The sequence below is a fragment of the Staurois parvus genome, unplaced genomic scaffold (assembly GCF_062004578.1).
Source record: "Staurois parvus isolate SC_StPar_1 unplaced genomic scaffold, SC_StPar_1.0 ptg000227l, whole genome shotgun sequence".
Taxonomy (NCBI): Eukaryota; Metazoa; Chordata; class Amphibia; order Anura; family Ranidae; genus Staurois; species Staurois parvus.
This window is the reverse complement of record NW_028318023.1, coordinates 1,022,443-1,049,402: the sequence shown is the minus strand read 5'-3', so window position 1 is coordinate 1,049,402 and position 26,960 is coordinate 1,022,443. Positions and strand designations below refer to the sequence as shown.

At 41.0% G+C, this 26,960-nt stretch overlaps 1 protein-coding gene across 3 annotated transcripts in view; it reads right to left on the bottom strand.

Annotated features, from left to right (window-relative positions):
• The window catches only part of LOC149460506 (UDP-glucuronosyltransferase 2A1-like), a 62,985-nt gene extending 48,374 nt beyond the window's left edge, over nucleotides 1–14,611 (bottom strand). The window contains exons 1-2 of one of the 3 annotated variants that reach the window (XM_089679567.1): nucleotides 14,597–14,611; nucleotides 13,698–14,468 (exon numbers count right to left, since the gene is read on the bottom strand). In XM_089679567.1, coding sequence (XP_089535693.1) covers nucleotides 13,698–14,436 — 739 coding nt within the window. In that variant the 5' untranslated portion in view covers nucleotides 14,437–14,468; nucleotides 14,597–14,611. Of the gene's footprint in view, nucleotides 1–1,587; nucleotides 2,320–4,712; nucleotides 5,449–13,697; nucleotides 14,469–14,596 lie in introns of those variants that run through there. The other 2 variants (XM_089679569.1, XM_089679568.1) reach the window with 2 other exon arrangements.
• Between the last annotated feature and the right edge of the window lie 12,349 nt (nucleotides 14,612–26,960).

The window sequence follows — 26,960 nt, the reverse complement described above, 5'->3', positions numbered from 1 at the left end:
CGGGGTCCTGGGTTTAGTACCGTGGGAGACCAGATATAGTGAATGCAGGGTCCTGGGTTTAGTACCGTGGGAGACCAGATATAGTGAATGCGGGGTCCTGGGTTTAGTACCGTGGGAGACCAGATATAGTGAATGCGGGGTCCTGGGTTTAGTACTGTGGGAGACCGGATATAGTGAATGTAGGGTCCTGGGTTTAGTACTGTGGGAGACCAGATATAGTGAATGCGGGGTCCTGGGTTTAGTACTGTGGGAGACCAGATATAGTGAATGCAGGGTCCTGGGTTTAGTACTGTGGGAGACCAGATATAGTGAATGCGGGGTCCTGGGTTTAGTACTGTGGGAGACCGGATATAGTGAATGCAGGGTCCTGGGTTTAGTACTGTGGGAGACCGGATATAGTGAATGCTGGGTCCTGGGTTTAGTACTGTGGGAGACCGGATATAGTGAATGCGGGGTCCTGGGTTTAGTACCGTGGGAGACCGGATATAGTGAATGCGGGGTCCTGGGTTTAGTACTGTGGGAGACCAGCTATAGTGAATGCGGGGTCCTGGGTTTAGTACCGTGGGAGACCGGATATAGTGAATGCAGGGTCCTGGGTTTAGTACTGTGGGAGACCAGCTATAGTGAATGCAGGGTCCTGGGTTTAGTACTATGGGAGAACAAACATAGTGAATGCAGGGTCCTGGGTTTAGTACCGTGGGAGAACAGACATAGTGAATGCAGGGTCCTGGGTTTAGTACTGTGGGAGACCAGCTATAGTGAATGCGGGGTCCTGGGTTTAGTACTGTGGGAGAAAAGACATAGTGAATGCAGGGTCCTGGGTTTAGTACCGTGGGAGAACAGACATAGTGAATGCAGGGTCCTGGGTTTAGTACTGTGGGAGAACAGATATAGTGAATGCAGGCTCCTGGGTTTAGTACCGTGGGAGACCAGATATAGTGAATGCAGGGTCCTGGGTTTAGTACTGTGGGAGAACAGATATAGTGAATGCAGGGTCCTGGGTTTAGTACCGTGGGAGACCAGATATAGTGAATGCAGGGTCCTGGGTTTAGTACCGTGGGAGACCAGATATAGTGAATGCAGGGTCCTGGGTTTAGTACTGTGGGAGACCAGATATAGTGAATGCGGGGTCCTGAGTTTAGTACTGTGGGAGAACGGATATAGCAAATGCGGGGTCCTGGGTTTAGTACTGTGGGAGACCAGATATAGTGAATGCAGGGTCCTGGGTTTAGTACTGTGGGAGACCAGATATAGTGAATGCAGGGTCCTGGGTTTTAATCTATACTATACAGCTGTATATGTCAACTAAGCAACATGTATTTTTGCATGGCTAATACATAGGAACAGTCAAGGTATATATTTTTCCGCCTTAATGAAAGAGATTCTACATTTCCATGTCACTTACACAACACCTAGACTACACCAAACAGACATTTCTGGTTGAAATAATTCTCTAAAATATGTTTTTATCACAAGACTGAATGAAAAAAAAACATGGCTGAGGATTAGATGAGAAAAGTAGTTTAGACTGATTACTCAGATATATATTTGGTTTTGACACCTTCTCCAATTACTTTTCATACTCACCTAATACTTCACTGTAATACCCATCCCAGGTGCCAGAGTACATAAGATAGAATAATAGGTCCTGGAAAAGATAGAAGTTTGTGTTTTGCCATCTCTCTAGAAAAGACATGTTATCAGTGAGTTCTGCCATGGCTCCAGGCACATAGGAAAAGGGGGCTGGAAGATGTCCACATAGTCTCTCCATTGAGTTGCCCATGGAGAATCTAAAAGAATAGACAAATGGAAGGCCAAGAACTTCAGCAATAAGTTCACCACATGGAATCAACGGGTCCGAGATGAGGACATCAAACTTCTTGTCTTCTAGTTTCTTTATCAATGGCTTGTTGTTAAGTACCCCATCGCAAATATGTTTTTCCAGTTCCTGTTGCTTGGTCACCATCTCTTTCATTTTTTGATAGAATTCCCAGTAGGTCATATTAGGTACATCAAAAATCCATACATTTAAAAATTCCTCAAGAAACTTTTCATTCTCCTCTTTTGTGAAAGGCACATCGAAAGCTTCATATTTTATTGGTGAGGCTTTACCGATGTCTGTACCCATTAATAGAATGGCTGAATGAAGCAACACTGTAACTTCATGGTCTCTATTGGCAAGATCATTCAGGATTATTTTCAGATTCAAAAAATGACTAGCGTCTGTTGGCCACACCAGAATCTTTCCTCCAGAAACAGTACTAAAAAGGCTTGTGTGCAGGAGGTAGAGGAACAAGATCCTAGTACAGAACATGATGACTCACTGTTATCTGTGGTTATGTGAGGTGGTACAAAGTGTATAGAGCTTTACTACAAAAACTGAGCACTAGAGGTAAAATGAAACAATGCCTATATATTGATAATAGCAGCCATTTTACAAGAGACTTTTTAGTAATAGAAACAAAAATGAACAGTGTTCCCTAGTGTGTACATTTTCCCATATTTTGCAGTGCAGTGTTGTAATATATGTGTCCTTTTATGAAACAGAGATCAGTGGCGATCCTAAGGATCATTGCTGATCTCAGATCATTAGTGGTTTAGGAAACAGAGATGATCAGTGGAGAACATGTTCTCTGCTGATCATCTCAGCACACAGACTGCCAGTGTACAAAGGTCAGCCCCAGGGGCGGACTGACCATTTGGAAACTCGAGCACTGCCCGAGGGCCCGGGGTCAGTAGGGGGCCCCATGAGATGCCCCTGGTACCTTTTTCATAGGCTTTTTTGAGTTTGGGCAAGGACACAGGGGCCCCATTATCCCCTATTGCCCGGGGGCCCCATGAGTTGTCAGTCCGCCCCTGGTCAGCCCTTTACTGGCGATCTGTGTTCTCCCTCCAGATTCTCCAGCCCAGAGGTGGAGGATCGGGGGAACTGCAAACGAAGCAGCGGTAATTTACCGATGCTTAGTAAACTGTGTGTTTGACTGATCTCTTACTGTAATCTCGCAAGATTACAGTTACAGCAGCCGTTTTCCAGCGTTCAAATCATTTGTAGATCGCTTCTCTCCTCCTTAGGAGAAGCAATCTACACCGCTTCATGAACAGGCATTCAGAAGAGAACTGTCTCCTCTGAGAATGCCGGAGAACTGAGCAGCGGTCATTTACCGCTGCAGGGTAAAAGGACACCATAATATGTATCACTGCCAATCTATTTCAGCATTGCTTAAAAAGACTTTCCTGAAAATGAAAGCCTTTTTTATTTTTTTTTTTCCATTGGATAAAGTAACGGAGGATTATAACTCTTGTCAGTTTTTTTGCCATCTGCATTCCATTAAGGAGATTTCCCCATCACTTTCTGACCCAAAGCCAAAACGGAAAGTAAGAAAAATCTCTCCAAAGTGAGGGAATCCCTGGTTGTCACCAGAGTCACTAGAATTAGTGTCTTCTTTGGAAGTTTTCCCCTGTATTTCTATTCTGGTGACAACCCAAAATTGTGTATTTACTTTCACTTTCACTCTTAGTGATAACATTATATAGAAGAAAGAGAAAGGGTGAACCTTACTAACAGCGGCACAAACACTGATTAAAGCCTGACAAGTGTTCCAATCCCTCTCTACTTCGAAAGAAAAAAAAGTTTTGCCTTTAGTTATACTTTGCTTTGCTTTTGTGCAAGTCATGCGACTTACAGTGCGACTTTGCCAGGCGACTTTCAGTACTACTTTAAAGAAACTCTGAAGCAACTTTCAGGGAATGCCTGGGTAATCTTCCTGTAATGTTGGATCCAAATCACATCAATATAGATGAGGATCCGACTTGGAGGCGACTTCCATTAAAGTCTATGGGCACAAGTCGGATAGAAGTTGCCTTGCGTAGTACAGGAACCTTTTCTAAAGTCGAAGAGACTTCAGTAGTGCTAATTGAGACAGCTCTCATTGACTAACATGGGATTTTACATGTCATGCGACTTCGGGGGTCACACAAGTCGAATCCCAAGTTGCGGCAGTGTGAATCAAGCCACAATGTTTGTAATATGTGTGCAATAGTTTCTTTGTTGCCTTTTTGGCAGGAAAATCTAACATTCTGTAACATTTGATTCTAAAGCTAGGTACACGCAAATTGAAGTCTGGTCTGTTCAGCAGGAACAGGCTGAATTTCTATCTGTGTGTAGTCCTGTCTGTTTAATGGACCTGCTGGAAAACCTTATTCGATCAGCGGCTTGCAGCCAATTGGCTGCAGCGCTGATAAGTGTATTCTGACAGCTAGGAGTCTCCGCTGTCAAAATACAATGTCCCAGTAGGGAGGATTCCCGCATCCACTTCGTTTGTGTTTGTGAGGAGTTTGACTAATCTTCAGAACAAGCTAAATCTACGTTTGTGGTGGAATCACGATGGACTTCAGCATTAAACAGTAGCTTTTTTTTTTTACAACACCAAGCCTGAACCACAACGGATCAATGTGAAGAGTTCCATAGGAATGCATTGTCCCACATTTTTCTTCCATATTTTAACGCAAAAACGGAAGAAAAGTGGATCTGTGTGAAAGCAGCCTTACACAACACCTACAGTAAACTGCACCAAACAGACTTTTCTGGTTTCAAATATTTTCTAAAAAAGGCCTATAACACAAGGCTGAATGAAAGATATATTTCCATGAGGATTAGATGAGAAAAATAATATAGTTTAATTACCTAAACTTTAATTACTTTTGATACTCACCTAATACTTCACTGTAGTAACCATCCCAGTTGCCAGCAAACACAAAAATGTATAGTATGTCTTGAAAAAGATAGAAGTTTGTGTTTTTACATCTCTCCAGAAAAGACATCCTATCACTGAGTTCTGCCATGGCTCCAGGCACATAGGAAAAGGGGGCTGGAAGATGTCCACATAGTCTCTCCATTGAGTTGCCCATTGAGAATCTTAAAGAATAGACAAATGGAATTCCAAGAACTTCAGCAACAAGTTCACCACATGGAATCAATGGGTCCGAGAGCAGGACATCAAACTTCTCATCTTCTAGTTTCTTTAATAATGACTTGTTTTTAAATACCCCATCGCACACATGTTTTACCATCGTCTGTTGCTCAGTCACAAACGCTTTCATTTTTTGATAGAATTCCCAGTAGGACATATTAGGTACATCAAAAATCCACAGATGTAAACTTTCCTCAAGAAACTTTTCATTCTTCTCTTTTGTGAAAGGTACATCGAAAACTTCATATTTTATAGGTGAGGCTTTACCGATGTCTGTACCCATTATTAGAGCAGCCGTATGAAGCAAAACTGTAACTTCATGGTCTCTGTTAACAAGTTCATTCAGGATTATTTTCAGATTCAAAAAATGACTAGAATCTGTTGGCCACACCAAAACTCTTCCAGCTGAAACAGAGCCAAGGCTTGTGTGCAGGAGCAGAAAAAAGATTCCAGTACAGAACATGTTGATGACTTGCTGTGAGCTGAGGTTATATGTAGGAGTACAAAGTGTAAAGAGCTTTACAAAAAACACCAAACACTAGAGCTAAAATGAAACAGTGCTGCTTATTTATTGTTCATAGCAGCCATTTTCCAAGATACTTTTAGTAATAAAAAAATTAACAGTGTTCTCTAGTGTGAACATTTTTCCCCATATTTTGCAATGCAGTGTTGTAATAGAGTATGTATTACTGCCAATTTATTTCAACATTGCTTAAAAGACTTTCCTGGAAATTATAGCTCATCTTTTGGGCGGCGGTTGTTATTAACCCCAAAATAACACCATGAGTGCTGTTGTCACTGAATGAAAGCTAGAACAGCCAGGCTACACAGCACAGACAATTCAGTTTGCTCTTCTCCCCCACCTCTATACTGTGATAGCAGCAGAGCACTGCTGGACCCTAGAATAGTTGCCAACATTTTAAAAAAAATTTTAGGGACACTTTTTTTCAGCATGTCCAGAAATCAAGTGTAGGCGGAGTAGTATGTTAAGTAGGGGTGGGATATTTATTTGTGGGCATAGTTTATCATGGAAGAGAAAGGTGGGTGTGGATTTAATAATGCTACTTACTAGGCATGGCTTAAAGATGGTGTGGTTAAATAGAGTGAGATTTTCTTGGACTGCCCCAATGCAATTTTGCTCTCCACTCCAACATCCCAAAAAACAAATAAACACACACATAGATTTAAAAATAAATAACTGGTCCACACTCACTGATTGGTTGCTAGAGGTTACAGCACATCATTATTACTCACTGATTTGTTTCTAGAGGTTACTGCACATCATTATCACTCACTGATTGGTTGCTAGAGGTTACTGCATTTAGTACAGGGGAGGGTCAGAGCCAGCAGGCATAGTAAAGGAGTTGGTCAGACTGCAGGAGCAGTACAGGAGATAGTCAGAGACCGCAAGCGTAGTATAGGAGATGGTCAGAGACTGCAGGCGTAGTACAAAGCCAAGATAAACATGTACTTAGGCATACTTTTTTTGTTTTTTTTGTAACAGAACTACACTTCATCCAAGCACTGCAAACTAAAAACACAATTTAAAATATTTTTTATATTCAATAAACTCATCCATATACCCATGTCTCCATGCTTTATTTTGCTGAGAAATTACTTTAAAACTTAATATGGCCAACCTGGAAACCAGGAAGTAACTGAAGAAATGAAAAAAAAAAAGTTTTAATCAAGAAACTATGATACACTTTCCTATCTTTTTACAAGCTGCATAAGGATTCAAAATAGTCCATGATGATTGTGAGGGTGAAGTTCCCCTTTAAATGTAGTTCAGCGGGTGCAGAGCTTTTGATAAGGATAAAAGTGAAACGTTCAAACTTCCCAATTCCCTAAAATAACATGCTTGGGGATGCCGTAAACCTGTCTGGGAAGTGGTGCACATGTAGGATGTACCAAAGTAAAAGGGATATTTATAAAGAAAAAAATGGGTTGGCTTTGTTCTGTTTATAAACATAGCCATTCTAAGGCTAATAGTCAATGGATTATCAAACAAAGGGCATAGGAATCCAGACACTGTCATTGACAATATGTACTGACGACAAAAAGAACATTTAAATTGCTGTTAAATGACATTTCCTGGCTGATGCATTCTGTTTGTAAACAAAGTGGCTGGGAATCCCTTCATCTATACCAGTAGTCTCCAAACTGTGGCCCTGGGGCCAGATGTGGCTCTTTACTTGGTTTTATCTGGCCCTTGGGGCACTTTTTCTCCCAATGACACCAACAATGGGGCACTAATCCTCCCACTGACACCAATGATGGGGCACTGTTCCTCCCATCGACACCAATGATGGGGCACTGTTCCTCCCATCGACACCAATGATGGGGCACTGTTCCTCCCACTGACACCAATTATGGGGCACTGTTCCTCCTACTAACACCAAGGATGGGGCACTGTTCCTTCCATTGACACCAATGATAGAGGGCACTATTTCTCTCACTGATACCAAGGATGGGGCATTATTCTTCCCACTAACATCAAAGATGGGGCACTGTTCCTCCCACTGACACCAATGATGGGGCATGGTTCCTCCCACTGACACCAATTATGGGACACTATTCCTCCTACTGACACCAATTATGAGCTACTGTTCCTCCCAATGACACCAATGATGGGGCACTGTTCCTCCCACTGACACCAATGATGGGGCACTGTTCCTCCCATCGACACCAATGATGGGGCACTGTTCCTCCCATCGACACCAATGATGGGGCACTGTTCCTCCCATCGACACCAATGATGGGGCACTGTTCCTCCCATCGACACCAATGATGGGGCACTGTTCCTCCCACTGACACCAATTATGGGGCACTGTTCCTCCTACTAACACCAAGGATGGGGCACTGTTCCTTCCACTGACACCAATGATAGAGGGCACTATTTCTCTCACTGATACCAAGGATGGGGCATTATTCTTCCCACTAACATCAAAGATGGGGCACTGTCCCTCCCACTGACACCAATGATGGGGCATGGTTCCTCCCACTGACACCAATGATGGGGCACTGTTCCTCCCACTAACACCATGGATGGGGCACTATTCCTCCCACTGACACCAAGTATGGAGCACTATTCTTCCTGGGAAAATACAGGTACTGTAGGGTTCCTCCCCACCCCTGTCCTCCCCTCCCCTGTCCTCCACTGCCCTCCCGTCCTCCCCTCCCTACCCCACCCCTGTCCTCTCTTCCCCACCCCTCCCCTGTCCTCCCCTCCACATCCACCCCTGTCATCTTATTCCCTCCCCACCCCTGTCCTGCCCTCCCCACCTCTCCCCTGTCCTTCCCTCCACACCCCACCCCTGTCCACCCCAGCCCTCCCCACCCCTGTCCTCCTCTCCCCTCCACACTCCTCCCCTGTCCTCACCCCTCCCCCGTCTTCCCCTCCCCCATCTTCCCCTCCCCCATCTTCCTCTCCCCTCCCCCATATTCCCCTCTCCCGTCTTCCCCTCTTCCGTCTTCCCCTCCCCCATCTTCCCCACATTCAGGCACAGGGTACAACAGGTTCAGCTCGCACTATATGTCGCCATCTGAATGAAAATGGACGCTATGGTTGGAGACCCAGGAGGGCCCCACTGCTGACACAGAAACATAAAGAAGCCAGGTTGGAGTTTGCCAAAATTTATCTGAGGAAGCCAAAATCCTTTTGGGAGAATGTGCTGTGGACAGACAAAACTAAATGACAGCTTTTTGGTAAAGCCCATCATTATACTGTTTTCAGAAAAAGCAATGAGGCCTTTTAAAGAAAAGAATACAGTCAAAGATGGTGGAGATTCACTGATGGGGTAGCTTTGCTGCTTCAGGCACTGGACCACATGCATGGCATTATGAAATCTGAAGATTATCAAAGAATTCTGGGGTGCAATGTAGGGCCCAGTGTCAGAAAGTTGAGTCTCTGTCAGAGTCCATGGGTCTTACATCAGGACAATAACCCAAAGCACACGTCAAAAAGCACCCAGAAATGGTTTCAGACAAAGCGCTGGGGAGTACCGAACTGGCCTGCAATGAGTCCAGATCTCAATCCCATAGAGCACCTGTGGAGAGATCTTAAAACAGCAGTTGGGAAAAGGAACCCCTCCAATCTGAGAGACGTGGAGCAGATGGCAAAAGAAGAGTGGTCCAAAATTTCAGTAGGCAGCTATAAGAAGGCTACAGGAAGCGATTGATTTCAGTTATTTTTTCCAAGGGGTGTTCTACCAACGATTAAAAATGATTAAATTGTAGGTGCCAATAATTATGCCCAGTCCATTTTTAGGGTTTTACGTGGAATGTGTCAGATTTGGCCTTTTGTGTCATACCAATACAAAGAAAAGAAACGTGAGAATGCCTAAACATTTGTGATTTCAACACTTTTCTAGGTGAAGTGGTGCATTATCTAACATAAAAGCAAGGGTGCCAATATTTTTGGCCATGACCGTATTTGCTTTTGATGCTTTAAAGTGTATGTAAAGGCAACATTTTTTTTTTTCATTTTGGATAAAAACTGGTGAAATATTTCAATGGGTACCAATATTCTGATGACATATTTATAACCTAGGAATTCCAATTCCTGTTGAAATCTGCCTATTAGAATACAGACAGCAAAAAGTAACCTGATAAAGAGGCTTTATTAAAATAGTAATAAGCACTGTGGAAATGGAACTAATTAAATGGATTTGACAATAGCAGAGCCAACAGTTTTATCAATTACCAAAATATACAGACACACAGTAAGATTAATAAAGATTGTGGTTCATCGCTTGTAAATGGCTCTGCCAGAACACCATAGGCAAATAAATAGGACACTACCTTACTGGCCTTCACAACAGCATCTAGCCATTGGCCAGAGGAGGTCTGCCAGTGATGGAGCCCTTAAACCTGGCATTAGTGTGCTCAGCCTCAAGACAAAGGTAATTATAATCCACAGGTAAAGAATCACCCCCACAGTATCCTAAGGTGAATGAAGATGAAATGAGAAAGTTGCCTTCTTAAAAGGGTTCCACTGGCAGTAAACAGGATCTAGAAGGAACCAGAAAAATCAGTACAAACACAGATGGCCAAAGGCCTCTCAGTACCCAAATGTCTCCATGACAACAGTTAATAGCCTGATAGCAGCCTCAGTGGACTTGACGGCAGTGAATGCAACACAGGCCGCAAAATCCCTAACTGGGTGCAGAGCCGATCACTCTACCTCTAGATGTTTCTGCACCACTGTTATGTCTTCCTCAGAGGCAAGAGTTAGAACATCACTCTAACCTTCCCCTCTCAAGACTGCTCCTGCAACTAAGTTGAACAAACCTTTAGTGCCAATTCAATGGTATGAAAAATAGGGGTTTGTGTTGTTTCACATATAGTTGGATGGCTTTGCAGAAAATTTCAGTGATGTTCTGCAAGAAAGTTAGCTCACAAAGGTGCTAGATTCTTTTGGGAAGAGTTGCAGGTATTGTGTGACCACATTGAGACAGTTTAGAAGACCGGGTGAAGATGGACGCCTCTAAAGCGGTAACAATTCGCTGCTTTAGGGCTTCATTTTAAGGTAAGTTTTGCATAATGTGCTAGTATGTGATGCATATTAGCACATTATGCCTTTACCTTGCAGGGAATTTTTTATTTTTTTTTTTAACGCGGTTTACTACCGCTTTAATATATTAATTCCCTCATACCATGTGAGCAGCTCAAGGTCCTTTTGCACTGGATCCAAGCTTGCCATGTTTCTGTTTGGATCTGGAGCTATCAGCATAGGTGAGCATGCAGAACAAGGGCTTTAAGCCCTTAAATTAAGTGTTATGTTAAAGTGGTTAGACTAAGAGATTTAAGAATTTGGTTTAAAATTTAGAGAAAAGATTAGGACTAGGTAAAAGATTTAGTCAGTCGAGGGCAGAGTGTTCGGAGTGGGGAGGCTTTGTGCTAAGGACATATGGTAATAAAAGGTAATATGATGAGCTGCAAAATGTAAACATCTTTATTAGGGTGAGAGCTCCGTACTGAAACAATAAATTACACTTTAACATTTCTTTGTGACTTTATCTTGAAATGTTCCACATGTCTGTAATTTTACTCTGAATATACCTGTAAACTGAGTGGGAATAAATCTAACAATAAGAGAAAACTAAACATAGAAAATGGTCCGTTTTGGGTAACCCTTCAATTGGGTTAATCTGGAGCTCTTGTTTTTCTAGCGTTGCAAGAAAATTATTCTGAAATTATTCCACAGATTTATTTTTTTTGGTTTGTTAAAAAAAAAAACACATATGAAATGCTTTGTCAGCCCTAGTCAGCTAAAGTTGGTTGTTAAACCAATCATTGTAATTAGTGCAATTTAATCGTACGTTACCCATGGATGAATAGTATGTGTTTGCCGAAGTATATTTAATACCAATAAGCAACACAAAGCTTTTTCTTTTACTACTTTATCTGTAAACCAGTAAAGTAAAATAAGTTGTTTTATAGGATTACTTTCATTATATCTTTATTAGCTTGTTCTTAAACAATGATTTTGTTCTTACCAATCTTTCTTGATTAGCACTTCATTAGGAGTAAACACAAAGAAAAGACAGATTTTCATAGTACTGAGTACATTTCTTTTTTTAAAGATTACATAAGAAAGACCAAAACATTTCAGGACCAGTTAGAATTTTGGTCCTTACTATTACAAAAAGCTGTAGGTTTTTAGGCTCATGTCAGTAAATGTGATAATTTTGTTTTAAGAAGTAATTGTATTTAAGCATCCCATTTCACAATCATTAAGGAGCATACCATAAACTTTATTAAATCAAACAGATAATCTAGGAAATATTTTTAAAAAGCCAAAGTCAAGTATGTTTTACTAAAGCTGTTGTTGGTAGTACTCTATAACCTTATTGGGTCTAATAGATACTGTATGCTAGGAAAGTAGACTGTGGTTTCTGCTGTACCATCTGTAGCCCTTCTTTTCTCTGACTGCACCAGACACACTCTGAATCAATACTGCAACTGCACACACCAGGAGCACATCTCCCAACCCACAAAGGCTAATGCAGACATCTTCTGAACTTACCAGACTGTTTTCCCAAATGAAGAACCATTGTAAGCAGGAGCGCAAATCTTTCAATCATTGCAGAGCTCTCCATAAATGTACATGGTCAGTGTCACAGAGTTTGTAGGTTTATTTCAAACTGTCCTGTCATCTCTTGTTTATGGGACAATTGATACCTTTGTTTGCAGCACCCAGAATTTAATGGTAAAGTGCTGAAATATTCAAAACTTCTGCCAGTGTAATGATCAGCCTTCACTATTTTCTGGCCATTACTCAGCACTACAAACACACACCTGCTCTAATCAAGAAAACCTAAGTAGATTGCATGACATTCCAATCTGGGCTTGATCAACAGATTAGTCTGTCTGTCTCTGACTTCTGTCTGGTGTTCTTGTATTACTCTTGTGATTCTTTGGAGGACATTTGTACAATATACTCAGCCTTCCCGTGCTTATGCTGACCCTCAGCCTGCTGGCTCTGCTAATTTCTATTGTTTGCTCTAACCATCTGTCTGGGTATACACTAGTAGAACTTCATATGAAAATTCTTAGCACATTCGAATGTCATTCAAAAGTAGTTCAAGATTTCATTTACTTTTAACATTCAATTTTGGAATGAATGGACATTTCCAAACAAAAACCACACACACTGTTAGAAATTCATACATATGACAAAATGTTTCATCCTGCGCCTTTTAATCTTCTCATTACTGCAGTTGAAAATGAACATTGATTAAACCATGGTAGTAGTTAGAAAAATGAACAAACATTCCTAAAATGTTCTTACAATGAAAAATTCTTAGTGTATACCCAGCTTTACTCTGATTTAGCATTTGTCCTGCCTGTCACCAGGGGTAACAGCCAACTAACAGGGGTGGATTTACTAAAACTGGTGCACTCAGAATCTGGTGCAGCTGTGCATGATAGCCAATCAACTTCAGTTTGTTCAATTAAGGTTTGGCAATAAAACTTGGAAGCTGACTGGTTTCAGTGGGTCCACAAAACTCACTGTGACAGCCAATTTTCTGCTATTAATAAAAAAGGATACATTGACAGCTGTCCTCAGACCCATCCCACTAGTCGTGTGAAAGTGGAGATAAAAAAAAAGCTGCAACTAACAAGATTTTGCATCTTTTGAATGTACATTGTAACTAACATTCTACATTTATTAAATTTCAACATTTAACATTATTATTCACAAACTCCTTTATCTTTGCTCGAAACTCAATGGGCAGCACAGTGGCTAAATGGTTAGCACTTCCGCCTGGCAGTACTAGGGTCCCTGGTTTGAATCCCAACCATGGCACCACCTGCCTGGAGTTTGCATGTTCTCCCTGTGTCTGCGTGGGTTTCCTCCGGGTACTCCGGTTTCCTCCCACACTTCAAAGACATGCTGGTAGGTGAATTGGCGCCTGTCTAAATTGGCCCTAGTATGTGTATGTATGAATGTAAGTTAGGTACCTTAGATTGTACGCCCCTTGAGGGTTAGGGACTGATGTGAATGTACAATATATATGTAAAGCGCTGCGTAAATTGACGGCGCTATATAAGCACCTGAAATAAAAAATACTGTTTAGTTTACGTTTTACAAGGTGAGGAATAGACATTTATTGAATAATTGAAACTAACGTATTCCCTTGGAAAACATAACTGGGTATTTTTTAGATAAATGTGACTTGAGTTCCAATTTGTTTACTTTATTGTAATAATTTGACTTACCTAATATGTCACTGTAGTATGAATCCCATTCACTCCATATGCTGAGAAAGATGTAATCTTGAATTAAGTAAGAAACAATATTCTTTATTCTTTCAGAAAAAGACATGGTGTCGGTCAGTTCTGACAAAAATGCTGGGTTGTATGATGGAACTGAGGGTAGATGCCCACAATATCTTTCTGCTGCTGAGGCTGGTGAAAATCTCAATGAATACATGAAAGGAATATTCAGATTCTGTGCTATAAGTTCACCACACATAACAACTGGATCAGATAAAAGTACATTGTATTGGTGCGACTTCAGCTTTGTCAAGAATTCTTGGTTTTTAAGCACAGAATTACAGTTCTCCTTAACCATTGCATTGAGTCGAATTGCCAACTCACGGAACCGTTTGCAAAATTGAATAAAGTTCATGTTTGGCTTTTCGTACATCCAAAGCTTGACGAAGTCATCAATAATTGACAGGGTATAGTTTTTCCCATAAGGAACTTGGTAGAATAAATAATTCTCTGACTTTTTATCATTTGTATTAATGTAAGCAGCACCTGTAGATACAAGCACTGTAACATTATGATTCCTAGCAGTTAATTCGTCAACTATCTTTTTTATATTAAACCAATGGCTCCCTTCTGTTGGCCAGATTAAAATGTTTCCACAAAAAACAGATCCAGCAAGGAGAACTTGGAGTGTGAATAGCTGTCCAAGCCCCTTGTATTTTAATAACCTAGGCAGAGGGGTCATTTTGACTATTCCACATGAACAAATTTGGTAGCCTTTAAGAAAAGGTAAAAACGATAACTGTTAAACAGAGTTGGAGGTATGGAAATGAGAGATAGATAAATAGATAGATAGATAGATAAAATATTAAATGGATATTGATAAATTATAGCATTTAAGTTACCTTAGCTCTACAGAGTATTTCTACCTCACTGTGTGTAAGCAATCTGGGTTTCCTACACCTATGTAATCCTGTTTATAAGTGCATTATTACAACAGGATTAACGTAAAGTGCTTTGTGACAAAACAAAATATCCAAATACCTCTGCAATTTAGCAGTGATCAAATCTGTATAGTATATAGAACACTTTGTTTGCTTCTCCTGATTTGGAAATACTTTTTATATGGCTCAGTAAGAGTTATATTACAAACAAATTTTTTTTAAAGGTAGGTCAAGCTAGATTTGAGATTGTTTTATAGGTGGGGTTTGCTGGGCTGAGTTATCTGCTAGTTTCTCATAGTTCTTGGACACCCCAGCCATGAGATCCCCTGTCCACAGGGTCATAGATAATTTTTTTTTCCTGGGGTGGAATATGACAGTCCTTGTATTCAATATGTTTTAACCACTTGCCCTCCTGAGGATTTACCCCCCTTCCTGATCAGGCCATTTTTTGCAATACGGCGCTGTGTTACTTTAACTGACAATTGCGCGGTCATGCAACGCTGCACCCAAATGAAACTTATGTTCCTTTTTCCTCACAAATGGAGATGTCTTTTGGTGGTATTTGATCACCTCTTCGGTTTTTATTTTTTGCACTAATAAACAAAAATATCCACCAATTTTGAAAAAAAAAACAATATTTTTGACTTTTTACTATAAAACTTGTCCAGTAAAAAAATTTTAAAAATAAAATTTCTTCATAAATTTTGGCCAAAATGTATTCTGCTACATGTCTTTGATAAAAAAAAATCCCAATACGCGTAAATTTATTGGTTTACGTGAAAGCTATAGCGTCTACAAATGGCAGTATATATACTGGAATTTATTTATTTTTTATACTAGTAATGGTGGCGATCAGCGACTTATAGAGGGACTGCAGCAGGCATTCTGACACTGAATGGGAACTAACTGTCACTGACATCCCCAATGACATTATAACAGTGATCAGTGCTAATAAAAAGCACTGACACTGTACTAATGACACTGGGCAGGAGGGGGTTAACATCTGGGACGATCAAAGGGTTAACTGTGCTGTGTTTTACTAGGGAGGCATGCTGTTTTGTATTGCTCTGCTATGCATAGCAATACAAAGCAGCATGCTGGAGCTGACAGGGGAGAGATCTGTATTGTTTACATACAGACCTCTCCCCCGTTAGTGGTACACAGCGATCGCCGGGTGCAGGCAGGGAATCTCTGGCCGGGACCCGGTGATCAACAGCTGTAGCCCCACTGGTGGCTACCCCCCTACCTGGAAATACAAACTCACGTATATATGTTATTTTGCTCAGCCCTGCCGTTCTGTAGTTCTGCTATAGGGCGGTCGGGAAGCCGTTAATTACTGTGCTACAAGTGAGAGTCTAACAGACATGAACAAACGTCAGTACACTGACCAGTAAAATATGAAGCTCTACCATTACATATGCTTTTCTGCACACAGTCTATTATGAAGAACAACTTGCATCTGTTGTACAATAGAGCAAATATAATGCAGGGGTCAGGAGTATGTCATATACTGCCTAACATTTGCAATCGCCTTTAGGCAGAACTCTACTGGTGGCAGCAAATCCCTGTGACAGCAAACAAATATGAAAGAAATAAGGGTGGCTGAAGGCCTCTCATCATCACACTGATTCACAGGAAGCTTTGTCTTTTATCAACACATAGAACGTTGTGGGGGAGATAGTGATGTTATCCGCTCGCCTCAGTCAATTAGAGGAAGCCTTGTATTTGTTGATAAAATACAAGGCTTCCTGTGAATAGCTGAGCAGTGACCAACCTGAATTTTGTTCCAGGAATGGGGTGGTCAGTCTGTCCGGCTCTTTATATAGGGGCTGAGCCCCAATTTTACTGCCCCCTGGTTACCCACCTAAAGTCTAAAATATGGCTGAAGGAGACTGTTCACATGCCTCCTTCAGCCACAGAAAATTGGACATGGCATGTCAAGATGACTATCAAACTCAATTCAATTCAAGTCAATAGTGCTGTGCCACAACCATGAGCCAAGCCCCTTTAGAAAATAATTTATTGTCAGTAAGGAAGACACCCTTAGTGCAAACCATCCTCCCAGCTCACCCCCTCAGTTCATTAGCAACATTATAAACTGACATTTAGCCGCTTAGCTGCACACTGAAAATCGATCCACTGCAGATCACTTTTCAGAGATTTGGCTAGTGTGAACCAAGCCTAATAACACTCATTTTAGTGCTACCCATATTCCTGTCCTTTTAACTAGATGACCATACGCTGACACCTGTTGCACATGTCATGTGTTTCATGTTGCTTTCACGCTGTAAAAAAGTCACGAAAGGGAATTTTTATAAATCAAATGCTGTAAACCACTTAAATAATAGGAAATCAATACTAAGCTTTGCACCTTCACATCTCTGATCATACCAATTACTGCTCCTTCACAACTTAGATCACCCCATTTCCTGCACATTCACACCCCAGATCACCCCAGTTCCTCCACCTTCACACCTTAGAACAGAGTCAATTTCTGCACCTTGTAATTTCAAATAAGGTCAATTCCTGCACCTTCATACCTCAGATCATCCCCAATTCCTGTACCTTCACACCTCAAATCACCCCGATTCCTGCACCTTCAGACCTAGGATCACCCATCAATTCCTGCACCTTCACACCACAGATCAGCCCCAATACCTCCACCTCAAATCAAAGTCAGTTTCTGCACCTTGAGATCTCAACTAAGCCCACTTCTTTTACAAGATCGCTGTCATGTGCCAAGTGCGTTGTTTGAAGCCCTTTGCCAAACTGCTCAGGATTGTCGTCAAGTTGAGGGACCCTTGGGAGCTTGTAGTGGATGGTCTGGTGACACCATGGGGTAAGTTCAAGCTATACCTTTCTGCCCTTTCAGATTCTCTCTCAACTGCTTTGCAGGACGGAGATGGAGGGCATTTCAGTGATTGTCATTGCACCTAATTGGCCCAGGAGGGCATAGCACTCAAAGATACTCAAACTTATTTAGCTGCTCTGTGGGCCCTTCCAGATCATCTGGACCTTCTGTTCCAAGTGTCAGTATTTCATCCTGCATCTTGGTTTCTGGCTTTAGCAACATGCCTGTTGAAGCCATGGTCCTGACGCAAAGGGGCCCGTCAAATTTTTTCTTCCCTACATTTTTTAAAAGTTAGGAAGTTGATTTCTCTCAAAGTCTACCAAGGCCTATTTTGTGTAATGCAAATCAAGGAACTTTCATTCTAAAATGTACTCTAGTCTGGTCAGGATCAGCATCCGGCTCGAGGACAAATCTCTGTCTTGGCTGCGCTGTTTTATTTAGGCCTTTATTCAGGGCCAAACATAGATACTGTATCTCCCACTAGTGCTTGTGTATCACCTTTGGACTTTAATCTGTTTCTCTTAAAAAGGTCAAACCATAGGAATGCAGAAAGGAGCACCAAACCAAAATCTGACAAAATAGTCCAAGATAATTTTAATTGTTGACTAAAAGTCATATAAAAACAGCCAACATGTTTTGGGGACGATACCATTCCCCCTTCATTAGGCCTACAAGAATAAACAGAAAACATAGTCATAATGATAAACAATTATGTTTAGATACACTGTATGTGTATAAAGATACACTGTATGTGTATAAATATACACTATACCACAAAATCTAAAACATCACATAATACCAACAAGCTTGTCACATGAACTTCAATTGTCTCAAATGAATTATAGAATGTTAAAAGATACAAGTGATATAAATGAGAAAAAGATCCTCTAACGAACGTTGATATACATAATGTAAAGATATTGTAGCACCAACCCCAGACCGAACTGGCTTTCTGATCCTGGGTTCTATTCCCTGATAGGCACATGGCAGCCAGGCACACAGTAGTTCAGAGTCAATTAAGTCAGAAAACAGGCCATACATGTGTTTTTGCAGTTTATTTGCTGGTTTAACTTGGATGGGGTGAGGGGGAGCCTTGGGATACCCCAAAAGCAACTAGCAATATGCAACATATGACACTACAGCTGATCTGCTCCATCAGGGTGTAACCACCCTCTTGGATAGAATGTCCTGCACTGCCTCGGAAAAATCTAGAAGGAGGTCCCCAAGCTCTAACTGGTGCTGGGACCCCAAAAGAGTTTATTTAGTGCTGTAGATGGCAGCCCAGGGGTGCCTCAGCAATCAAGCTGGGTATTACTCCTCCCAGGTACAAGAAACTGTGGTTCTAGGCCCCAGCCTATTTATACCCCTCTCAGCCCCCTGCTGATCACTCACTCCCCTGACCAAGGATTTACCGAAAGTGCATGAGCATGCAGGCCAAGGTCAGACTCTCCCAACCACTATATCCTATAATTCAGTAGGAGCAAATGATCACTGCTGCCCTTACTATAGGGAAGCCAAAAACTAAACTTACCTAAACAATAGCAGACTAACTAGGAATGTGCTACAATATAGTAGATTTCAGCACAAACAAAATGTGCGTTAAGTACTGAACAATCACGGTGCTTAAATATACAGTGCCTTCAAAAAGTATTCATACCCCTTGAAATTTTCCACATTTTGTCATGTTACAACCAAAAATGTAAATGTATTTTATTGGGATTTTATGTGATAGACCAACAAAAGTGGCACATAATTGTGAAGTGGAAGGACAATGATAAATGGTTTTCAAAATTTTTTTATAAATAAATATCTGAAAAATGTCGTGTGTATTCAGCCCCCTTTACTCTGATACCCCTAACTAAAATCTAGTGGAACCAATTGCCTTCAGAAGTCACCTAACTAGTAAATAGAGTCCACCTGTGTGTAATATAATCTCAGTATAAATACAGCTGTTCTGTGAAGCCCTCAGAGGTTTGTTAGAGAATATTAGTGAACAAACAGCATCATGAAGGCCAAGGAACACACCAGACAGGTCAGTGATAAAGTTGTGTAGTAGTTTAAAGCAGGGTTAGGTTATCAACAAATATCCCAAGCTTTGAACATCTCACAGAGTACTGTTCAATTCATCATCCGAAAATAGAAAAAGTATGGCAGAACTGCAAACTTACCAAGACATGGCCGTCCACCTAAACTGACAGGCCGAGCAAGGAGAGCATTAATTAGAGAAGCAGCCAAGAGGCCCATGGTAACTCTGGAGGAGCTGCAGAGATCCACAGCTCGGGTGGGAGAATCTGTCCAAAGGACAACTATTAGTCACGCACTCCACAAATCTGGCCTTTATGGAAGAGTGGCAAGAAGAAAGCCATTGTTGAAAGAAAGCCAGAAGAAGCCCCATTTGCAGTTTGCAAGAAGCCATGTGGGGGACACAGCAAACATGTGGAAAAAGGTGCTCTGGTCAGAAGAGACCAAAATTTAACTTTTTGGCCTGAAAGCAAAATGCTATGTGTGGCAGAAAACTAACACCGCAGAAAACCCTGAACCCGCCATCCCCACCGTGAAACATGGTAGTGGCAGCATGATGGATGGTGCCAAATGCAGGGCAATCTTAGAAGAAAACCTGTTAGATTCTTCAAAAGCTTGAGACTGGGGAGGTTCACATTCTAGCAGGACAAGATCCTAAACATACAGCCAGAGCTACAATGGAATGGTTTAGATCAAAGCATATTCATGTGTTAGAATGGCCCAATCAAAGTCCAAACCTAAATCCAATTGAGAATCTGTGGCAAAAGTTGAAAATTGCCATTCACAGAATCTCTCCATCCAACCTGACAGAGCTTGAGCTATTTTGCAAAGAAGAATGGACAAAAAATTCACTCTCTAGATGTGCAAAGATGGTAGAGACATCCCCAAAAAGACTTGCAGCTGTAATTGCAGTGAAAGGTGGTTCTACAAAGTATTGACTCAGGGGGGCTGAATACAAATGCACGCCACACTTTTCAGATATTTATTTGTAAAAAATATTGAAAACAATTTACCTTTTTCCTTCCACCTTACAATTATGTGCCACTTTGTGCTGGTCTGTCACATAAAATCCCAATAAAATACATTTATATTTTTGGTTTTAACATGACAAATTGTGGAACATTTCAAGGGGTATGAATACTTTTTCAAGGCACTCTAAGTAACTGACTATTAGAACTATTAGAGTGCTAAAACACATTAAGAGACAAAGTGGCTTTATTTGTGTTGCACAATTACAAAGTTGTCTATAGGCCTGAAGCTTCCTTCCTCCTGAAAGTGGCCTCTTACCACTGTAACTAGAATATTGTTCTTCTTTCTTTATGTCCAAAGGAAATCTAATTTTCTCTTTGGGCTTCATGAGGGTTCCTGCAGGGATCCCCCGCTTCTCACTTCACAACTGCTAGGTATATTTGACAAGTTATTATTAGGGCCTTTAACCTGATGCATAGGGTTAATCCCTACCCTATTAAAATACATTCTACCAGATCTGTTAGTAGAATGTTCAAGGCTGCCACATGGGCTTCTGTTCACACATTTGTTAAGTTCTACCATGTGGAAGTTCAGACCTCCTCTGTTGCCAGTTTCAGGTTTAAGGTCTGCAAGCTGTTCTCTGAGTTTGCCAAGCCATCTTGACCCATTTGCTATGTGGGCCTGTTGGCATTGCTTGCTGTGTTGCCCACTGCTCAGTTGGGCTGCATTTAGACAGTTGTAATGATTGAAAAGCCTGTGCCCTGTACTGTGTAACAAAATAGGTTTTTGACTTGACCAGTATAATCTACTTTTTTGAGTCCCTCCTCTCTGTTCTTATAATCTACTTATTGCTTACTTCAGGACGTTGGCTAGTTGGGAGTGGGAGGGATTTTATATGGGGTGTCCCTGCAGCCTTCTTTTTAGCCACTGTCCATTCACCTAAATGTAGCTTCATATAACCCATCCATAATTATTAAAGAGCCTGTGTTCCATGCTGTACTCCAAGAAACGTTTTTCTAGTAAGTCCAAAATCCTTCCTTCTCATCCTGCCCCTCCAGTTGGAACATACTTTATACAGGGCTGCAGATATCCCTGTGTGATACCGCTTATCCAGTCACCAAGCATCAGTGCTGTCACATGCTCCTCTGTACTGGGTATTTTCTTCTGTCCTGGTTTAAGAAAAGAAGGAGAGGCAAGAATGTGCTGCAGAAAAGGGATTATTAAAGCTGGATGGCTAAAACATGTTTGCTTTATTGTTTAAAATTGTTAAATAGATTCCATTCAAAGAGTGTAAATTGATATTCATGTGAATTCATATTAATTTCTTAGTAAATCACTTGTATGCATAATTCTGTATATCAGTTTCCATTGTATGTATAAATGTTTATCACCAACAGCATTGTACAAGCAATACCATCTAATCATATTAACTATGCTAGTGTGCTTAGAGTAATGTAAGTTGATACAGCTGAATAATAATAATTGCTTTTTGCACAGAACAATAATTTGCTTTTGTAATAATAGGCTTTAGTGACTAAGCACACCAAAAGACATTTATGAGGTTCTCAGCGAGAAAACTGGTTATTCATGGCCCACCGTATTGTTGCTCTGGGGAGAGAGTAGTGTTAGATGCACTAGCAGGTTTAGATGGACTTGACTATCAAACTAAAGACAAATTCCAACTTAGTTTTTTAGCAGTTCTAGCAAGTTTTTTTCTTTGGATATGATATAACCAAACAGTTGCCCACATAGGGGCTACATATTAACGGTAGTGTTATATCAACAAAAGAGTGACCTCCTAAGACAATGTCCAGGGATGTTAGGCTCTCAATTGCTGGCACCCATCAAGGGGTAAAAGGAGAGACAAAAGAAATCCAGGAAGGTAAATTGGAGGAAATAACTGGAACCAGAGATAACTATGAAGGAAGGGTGGGTGTTTACAAATAGGGTAGGGATCCATGGTTGGGAGATGGGACTGGATAGTACAAAGGTGCCATCCTAGGTTCCTTTGGAATAGATATGCATAACCTGAACAGCAGCTAACTGCTATGGAACTTCTCCCTTTGTTGCTGGTGTATTATCTTTCTGCAGTATGGACAGGGTTAAACTCACTATTCTTTAATCCAGAAGTTCAGCAGCCATCTTTAAGGAGACCACTTTGCAATGCTCATCCATGGAGTGTCTCCAGTACAGGGGGCAGCCATCTTGACTGGGTCTGATTTGATCATGGAGTTGATTGGCTGATGCAACAAAGGAAGGGAAAGGAGTCTGCAGCTGAGAGAAAGAGAGAGCACCACAAGTTTGCACTGAAGGGGTACAGTGGTGTAGAGACAGTTTGCTGGATCTATCTGATGCTGTGCTGCCCAGGAGAAGAGTGCTGATCAGAGACTGCTGCTGCTATCATACTCTGTGCAGTGCTACATCTGAGGGGACCTGGGCCCTGAAAACTCACACCTGGGATCAGTGTTTCACTTGCTGGATGTGGCAAGGGACTGACTATCAGCAGACCCCTAACCATCAGGAGAGGTCCACTGACAACTACTGCTGGGCAATAGCTGACTAGGAAGGACCCTATCACAAAGAGACCTCTTGACCACTGACATTTCTTGTTTCCTGGTTCCATGAAATAGTTCCACCCCAGTGGGGTTGCCTTAACTCACCTTAATTTGGGAACAATCCAGGGCTGCACTGGATTACAAAGAATGTACTAGACAGCACTCCCACTACTTGATCTTGACTTTTACTGAATCAGAGTACATGCCCAGAGATCCAGAAGAGGGTGCCCTGGGACTAGTAAAACACTAACATCATACAAGTTAATCTGTTGTCTCCTGTGAACTATTGTGCTTTCTTCAGGGCCCAAACTTTGCTGGACTGTTTTTTGTTCCATCAGTCACTGGCCAGTGGGATAAAACTGGGACTGTTATGGCAAGTTAGAACTGTCTTTATATACTGTAAATGCAGTTTGGTTCTGTTAATTACTGTTGATCATAATACTGCAGGTGTTTAACTATATCTCTCAGAATAACATTAGTCGTATTGATTGTGTAAGTACGCAGTGCTATTTCTCTCTTCTTTTAGGTTATGCTTGGCCTAATAAACCACTTACAACAAACAACTGTGCTAAAAGGGTAAAATCCCTTGGCCAGCACCTAGCACACCATTAGAAACAAAATGATGATATCAAATAAACCCAAACTGAAGTGCGGGGCTCATAAAACAAAAACAAAACTGATAACAGTCAGGAATGTCTATGCAAACTAAAAAGTCCACTGTGAATTTAAGAATAAATAATCTTCATATGGTGTAAAAATACTCCTTCAAGTGAAAAAAAAACAATCCACTCCGTGCTCCCACGTCATTGCCCAAATCAAAGGCTTACCAGAACAGTATGACCCTCAAAATGAAAAGTCATATAGCACTTAAAAGTGATTAGTTCAGATCCTGGTTATATGATGTCGCTACTTCACTCCACCATATTTATTGACAACCACTCAGGGGAATGTGTAGGAAAAAATGGAAACACTCCACATAGTATAAAATCAATGGTAAGTAATATTTATTAAAATCCATGTTACTCACATGTATAAAAACATAAACAATGTTGTACAAGTCAAAATCCCCAAAGGAATACCCAGATAGCTTCCGGATTTTTTGATGACATCACGAGGGCAGGCTCTGCCTTACATGTTTCATCAAAAATTACATCTTCCGAGGCCTTGGAATATATCTGCAGGGTAAAATGATCTAATGGAGTTCAGCCTCTGACTGCTAGTCTCACAAATTTTGGAGTAAGTTGTGGTGATGTTACTACCGTGCTGTTCATTGTTCTTGATAGAGCTTTATCTATGTTCTAATCATATCACGAGTCATTGGGGGCAGTTTTGCCACTACCAAAATGGCTGCATGCACACAATAGCAAAGTGCTGAATAAATCATGGTTAGATTGTAATGCGAAATATAAGAACTGCAGGGAAAGCAGTGGAATACCTAGCATTTTTGACATCCAGGGTGGATTTTTTTTTAACATCTCCTATGCTTCTCTATTAGTCAAAATAATTTTCAGTAATAATTGTGAAATTAACCACTTGCCGTCCTGAGGATTTACTCCCCTTCCTGACCAGGCCATTTTTTGCGCTACGGCGCTGCGTTACTTTAACTGACAATTGCGTGGTCATGCAATGCTGCACGCAAATAACTTTTTTCCCACGAATTGATCTTTTTTTGGTGGTATTTGATTGCCTCTGTGGTTTTAATTTTTTTCGCGGTAAAAAAAAAGATCGTCAATTTTGAGAAAAAACTATATTTTTTATTTTTTGCTATTAACCTCTTCACGCTGGCCGCACACAAATGTGCGGCCTCCCGGCATCTGGGCCTAGATGCCGAGCAGCTGCACATTTGTGTGCAATTAAAAGAAATATGTGCTGAGAGCGCGCGCCCCACGCGCTCCAAGCACACATGTCCAGTACTCCCTGAAAGGTCCCAATCTCCTCTTTCGATCGGGACCTTTCCCGATCATGTGACCGCCATGACAGTGAATCACTGTGGTCACATGACCCTAAAACCCCACCCCGCCTCCTGGCTTCTAAAACCCTTAAAGGGCCAGGAGGCCCAGTAAAAAAATAAAAAAAAATGTAATTTCATCATAAATTTAGGCCAAAATGTATTCTGCTACGTCTTTGCTAAAAAAAATTCCAATATGTGTAAATTAATTGGTTTACGTGAAAGTTATAGCATTTACAAATGGTGGTATAGATACTGGAATTTTTTTTCTACTAGTAATGGTGGTGATCAGCGACTTATTGCGGGACTGCAGCGGACATTCTGACACTGGGTGGAACTAACTTGGTGTCACTGACATCCACAGTAACACCAATACAGTGATCAGTGCTAAAAAAAAGCACTGACACTGTACTAATGGCACTGGGAAGGAAGGGGTTAATATGAGGGGCAATCAAAGGGTTAACTGTGTTCTGGGTGTGTTTTACTAGGGGGCGGTGTCTGTGTGCTTCACTGTAAGCACACTGCTCTGGATGGCTGTGCTGTGCTCAAGAAATTGAGGACAGTGAAGTTTTTCTTTATTTGAATGTTGTATAAATAATTATGTTGGTAAACAAAATAACATGAGGTTTTTAATGATGGGTTCTGTGGCAAAACACAGTAATAATAGTGGTTATATGGCATGTGAAGGTTAAATGTCAAGAATAGAGCTTTAAAGTGTTACTAAACCCCTGACCCTGCATTCACTATATCTGGTCTTCCACAGTACACAGAACATGGAAATGCAATTATTTTCGTAAATATAAACTGCTAAATACCTTTTCTCATCAGCAGTTAGAGCAGACTTGTGACTTCTATCAGTCTCTAGCTGAGCACTGGTTAATCTTGTAGGAGGAGTTTTCATTCTCCTCTGACTGTCCTATGAGGCTGCATAGTCACTGACCCTCTGTCTGGACAGTGCTGATTGGCCCTGTGACAATCACATGCACCCTCCCCACCAAAAAAAAAAACCTCTCTAGCAATACACACCAAACAGAGCATGTGCAGAATTACCACTGCTGCTCTAACTATAAGAGATGGGTTGGGGACAGCAATATAAGGGGAGGATCAAAGTGGACAGAATTAAACAGCCTTTTTACACAATGCAGAGGATTAGCCTCTTAGGTTCCACTATGACTATAACAAGCATGCTTTACGGCATAAGCATACTGATTTTACTGCTGTGGGTTTAGTATCTTAGGAGAAAGCCACTTGCCAACTCTTTTTTTCTTAGCTTTTTTTCTCTTTTTCCTATATAATCAATATGCTGTTTCAACCTTCCAATATTCTACAGAACCTCTGGGCTTCAGGATCCATACCAGGGCTTATTGATCCAAGAGGAAACTGAAAAAAATAGTTTTCAATGTGTTAAATACAGATCCCAGAGCCTCTCAAACTATATGGGCGAGTACTCTGGGTGTCACCTATCTTTTTTGACACCGTAACAAGGTGAAGCACTGTCATGGGAGATAATGACACTGTAACGAGGACAATACTAACAGTATATGGATAGTTGGATGAATAGTTGGATGCATAGTTGGATGGATAGTTGTTTACAATACACAGGCAACAAACAGTCAATTGTTACTATATGCAGGCAGCAAAAGCAGTAAGCAAACAATGTGACAATAGGTGTGCAAAACATTTTAAAGCAACAAAGGGCAACTGTAACAATATGAACAAATGGGAAATTATGAAATATACTGGCAACAATTGGCAGTTGTGAAAATATATAGGCAAGAAATCAATAATCATATTAACATATGGCCAAAAATTCTTCCTCTCCAAATCTGACCCTTGCATTTCCCATTTTAAACAAAAATCCCCTCTTCCCCTACAAAAGCACCTATTAAAAATCTCGACTAGCAAGAGCTCCCCCTCCCCAGCAAACATTCTTCCTCCCTAAGTAATGCCTTGATTCTCCATTAAAATACTTGCCAGATC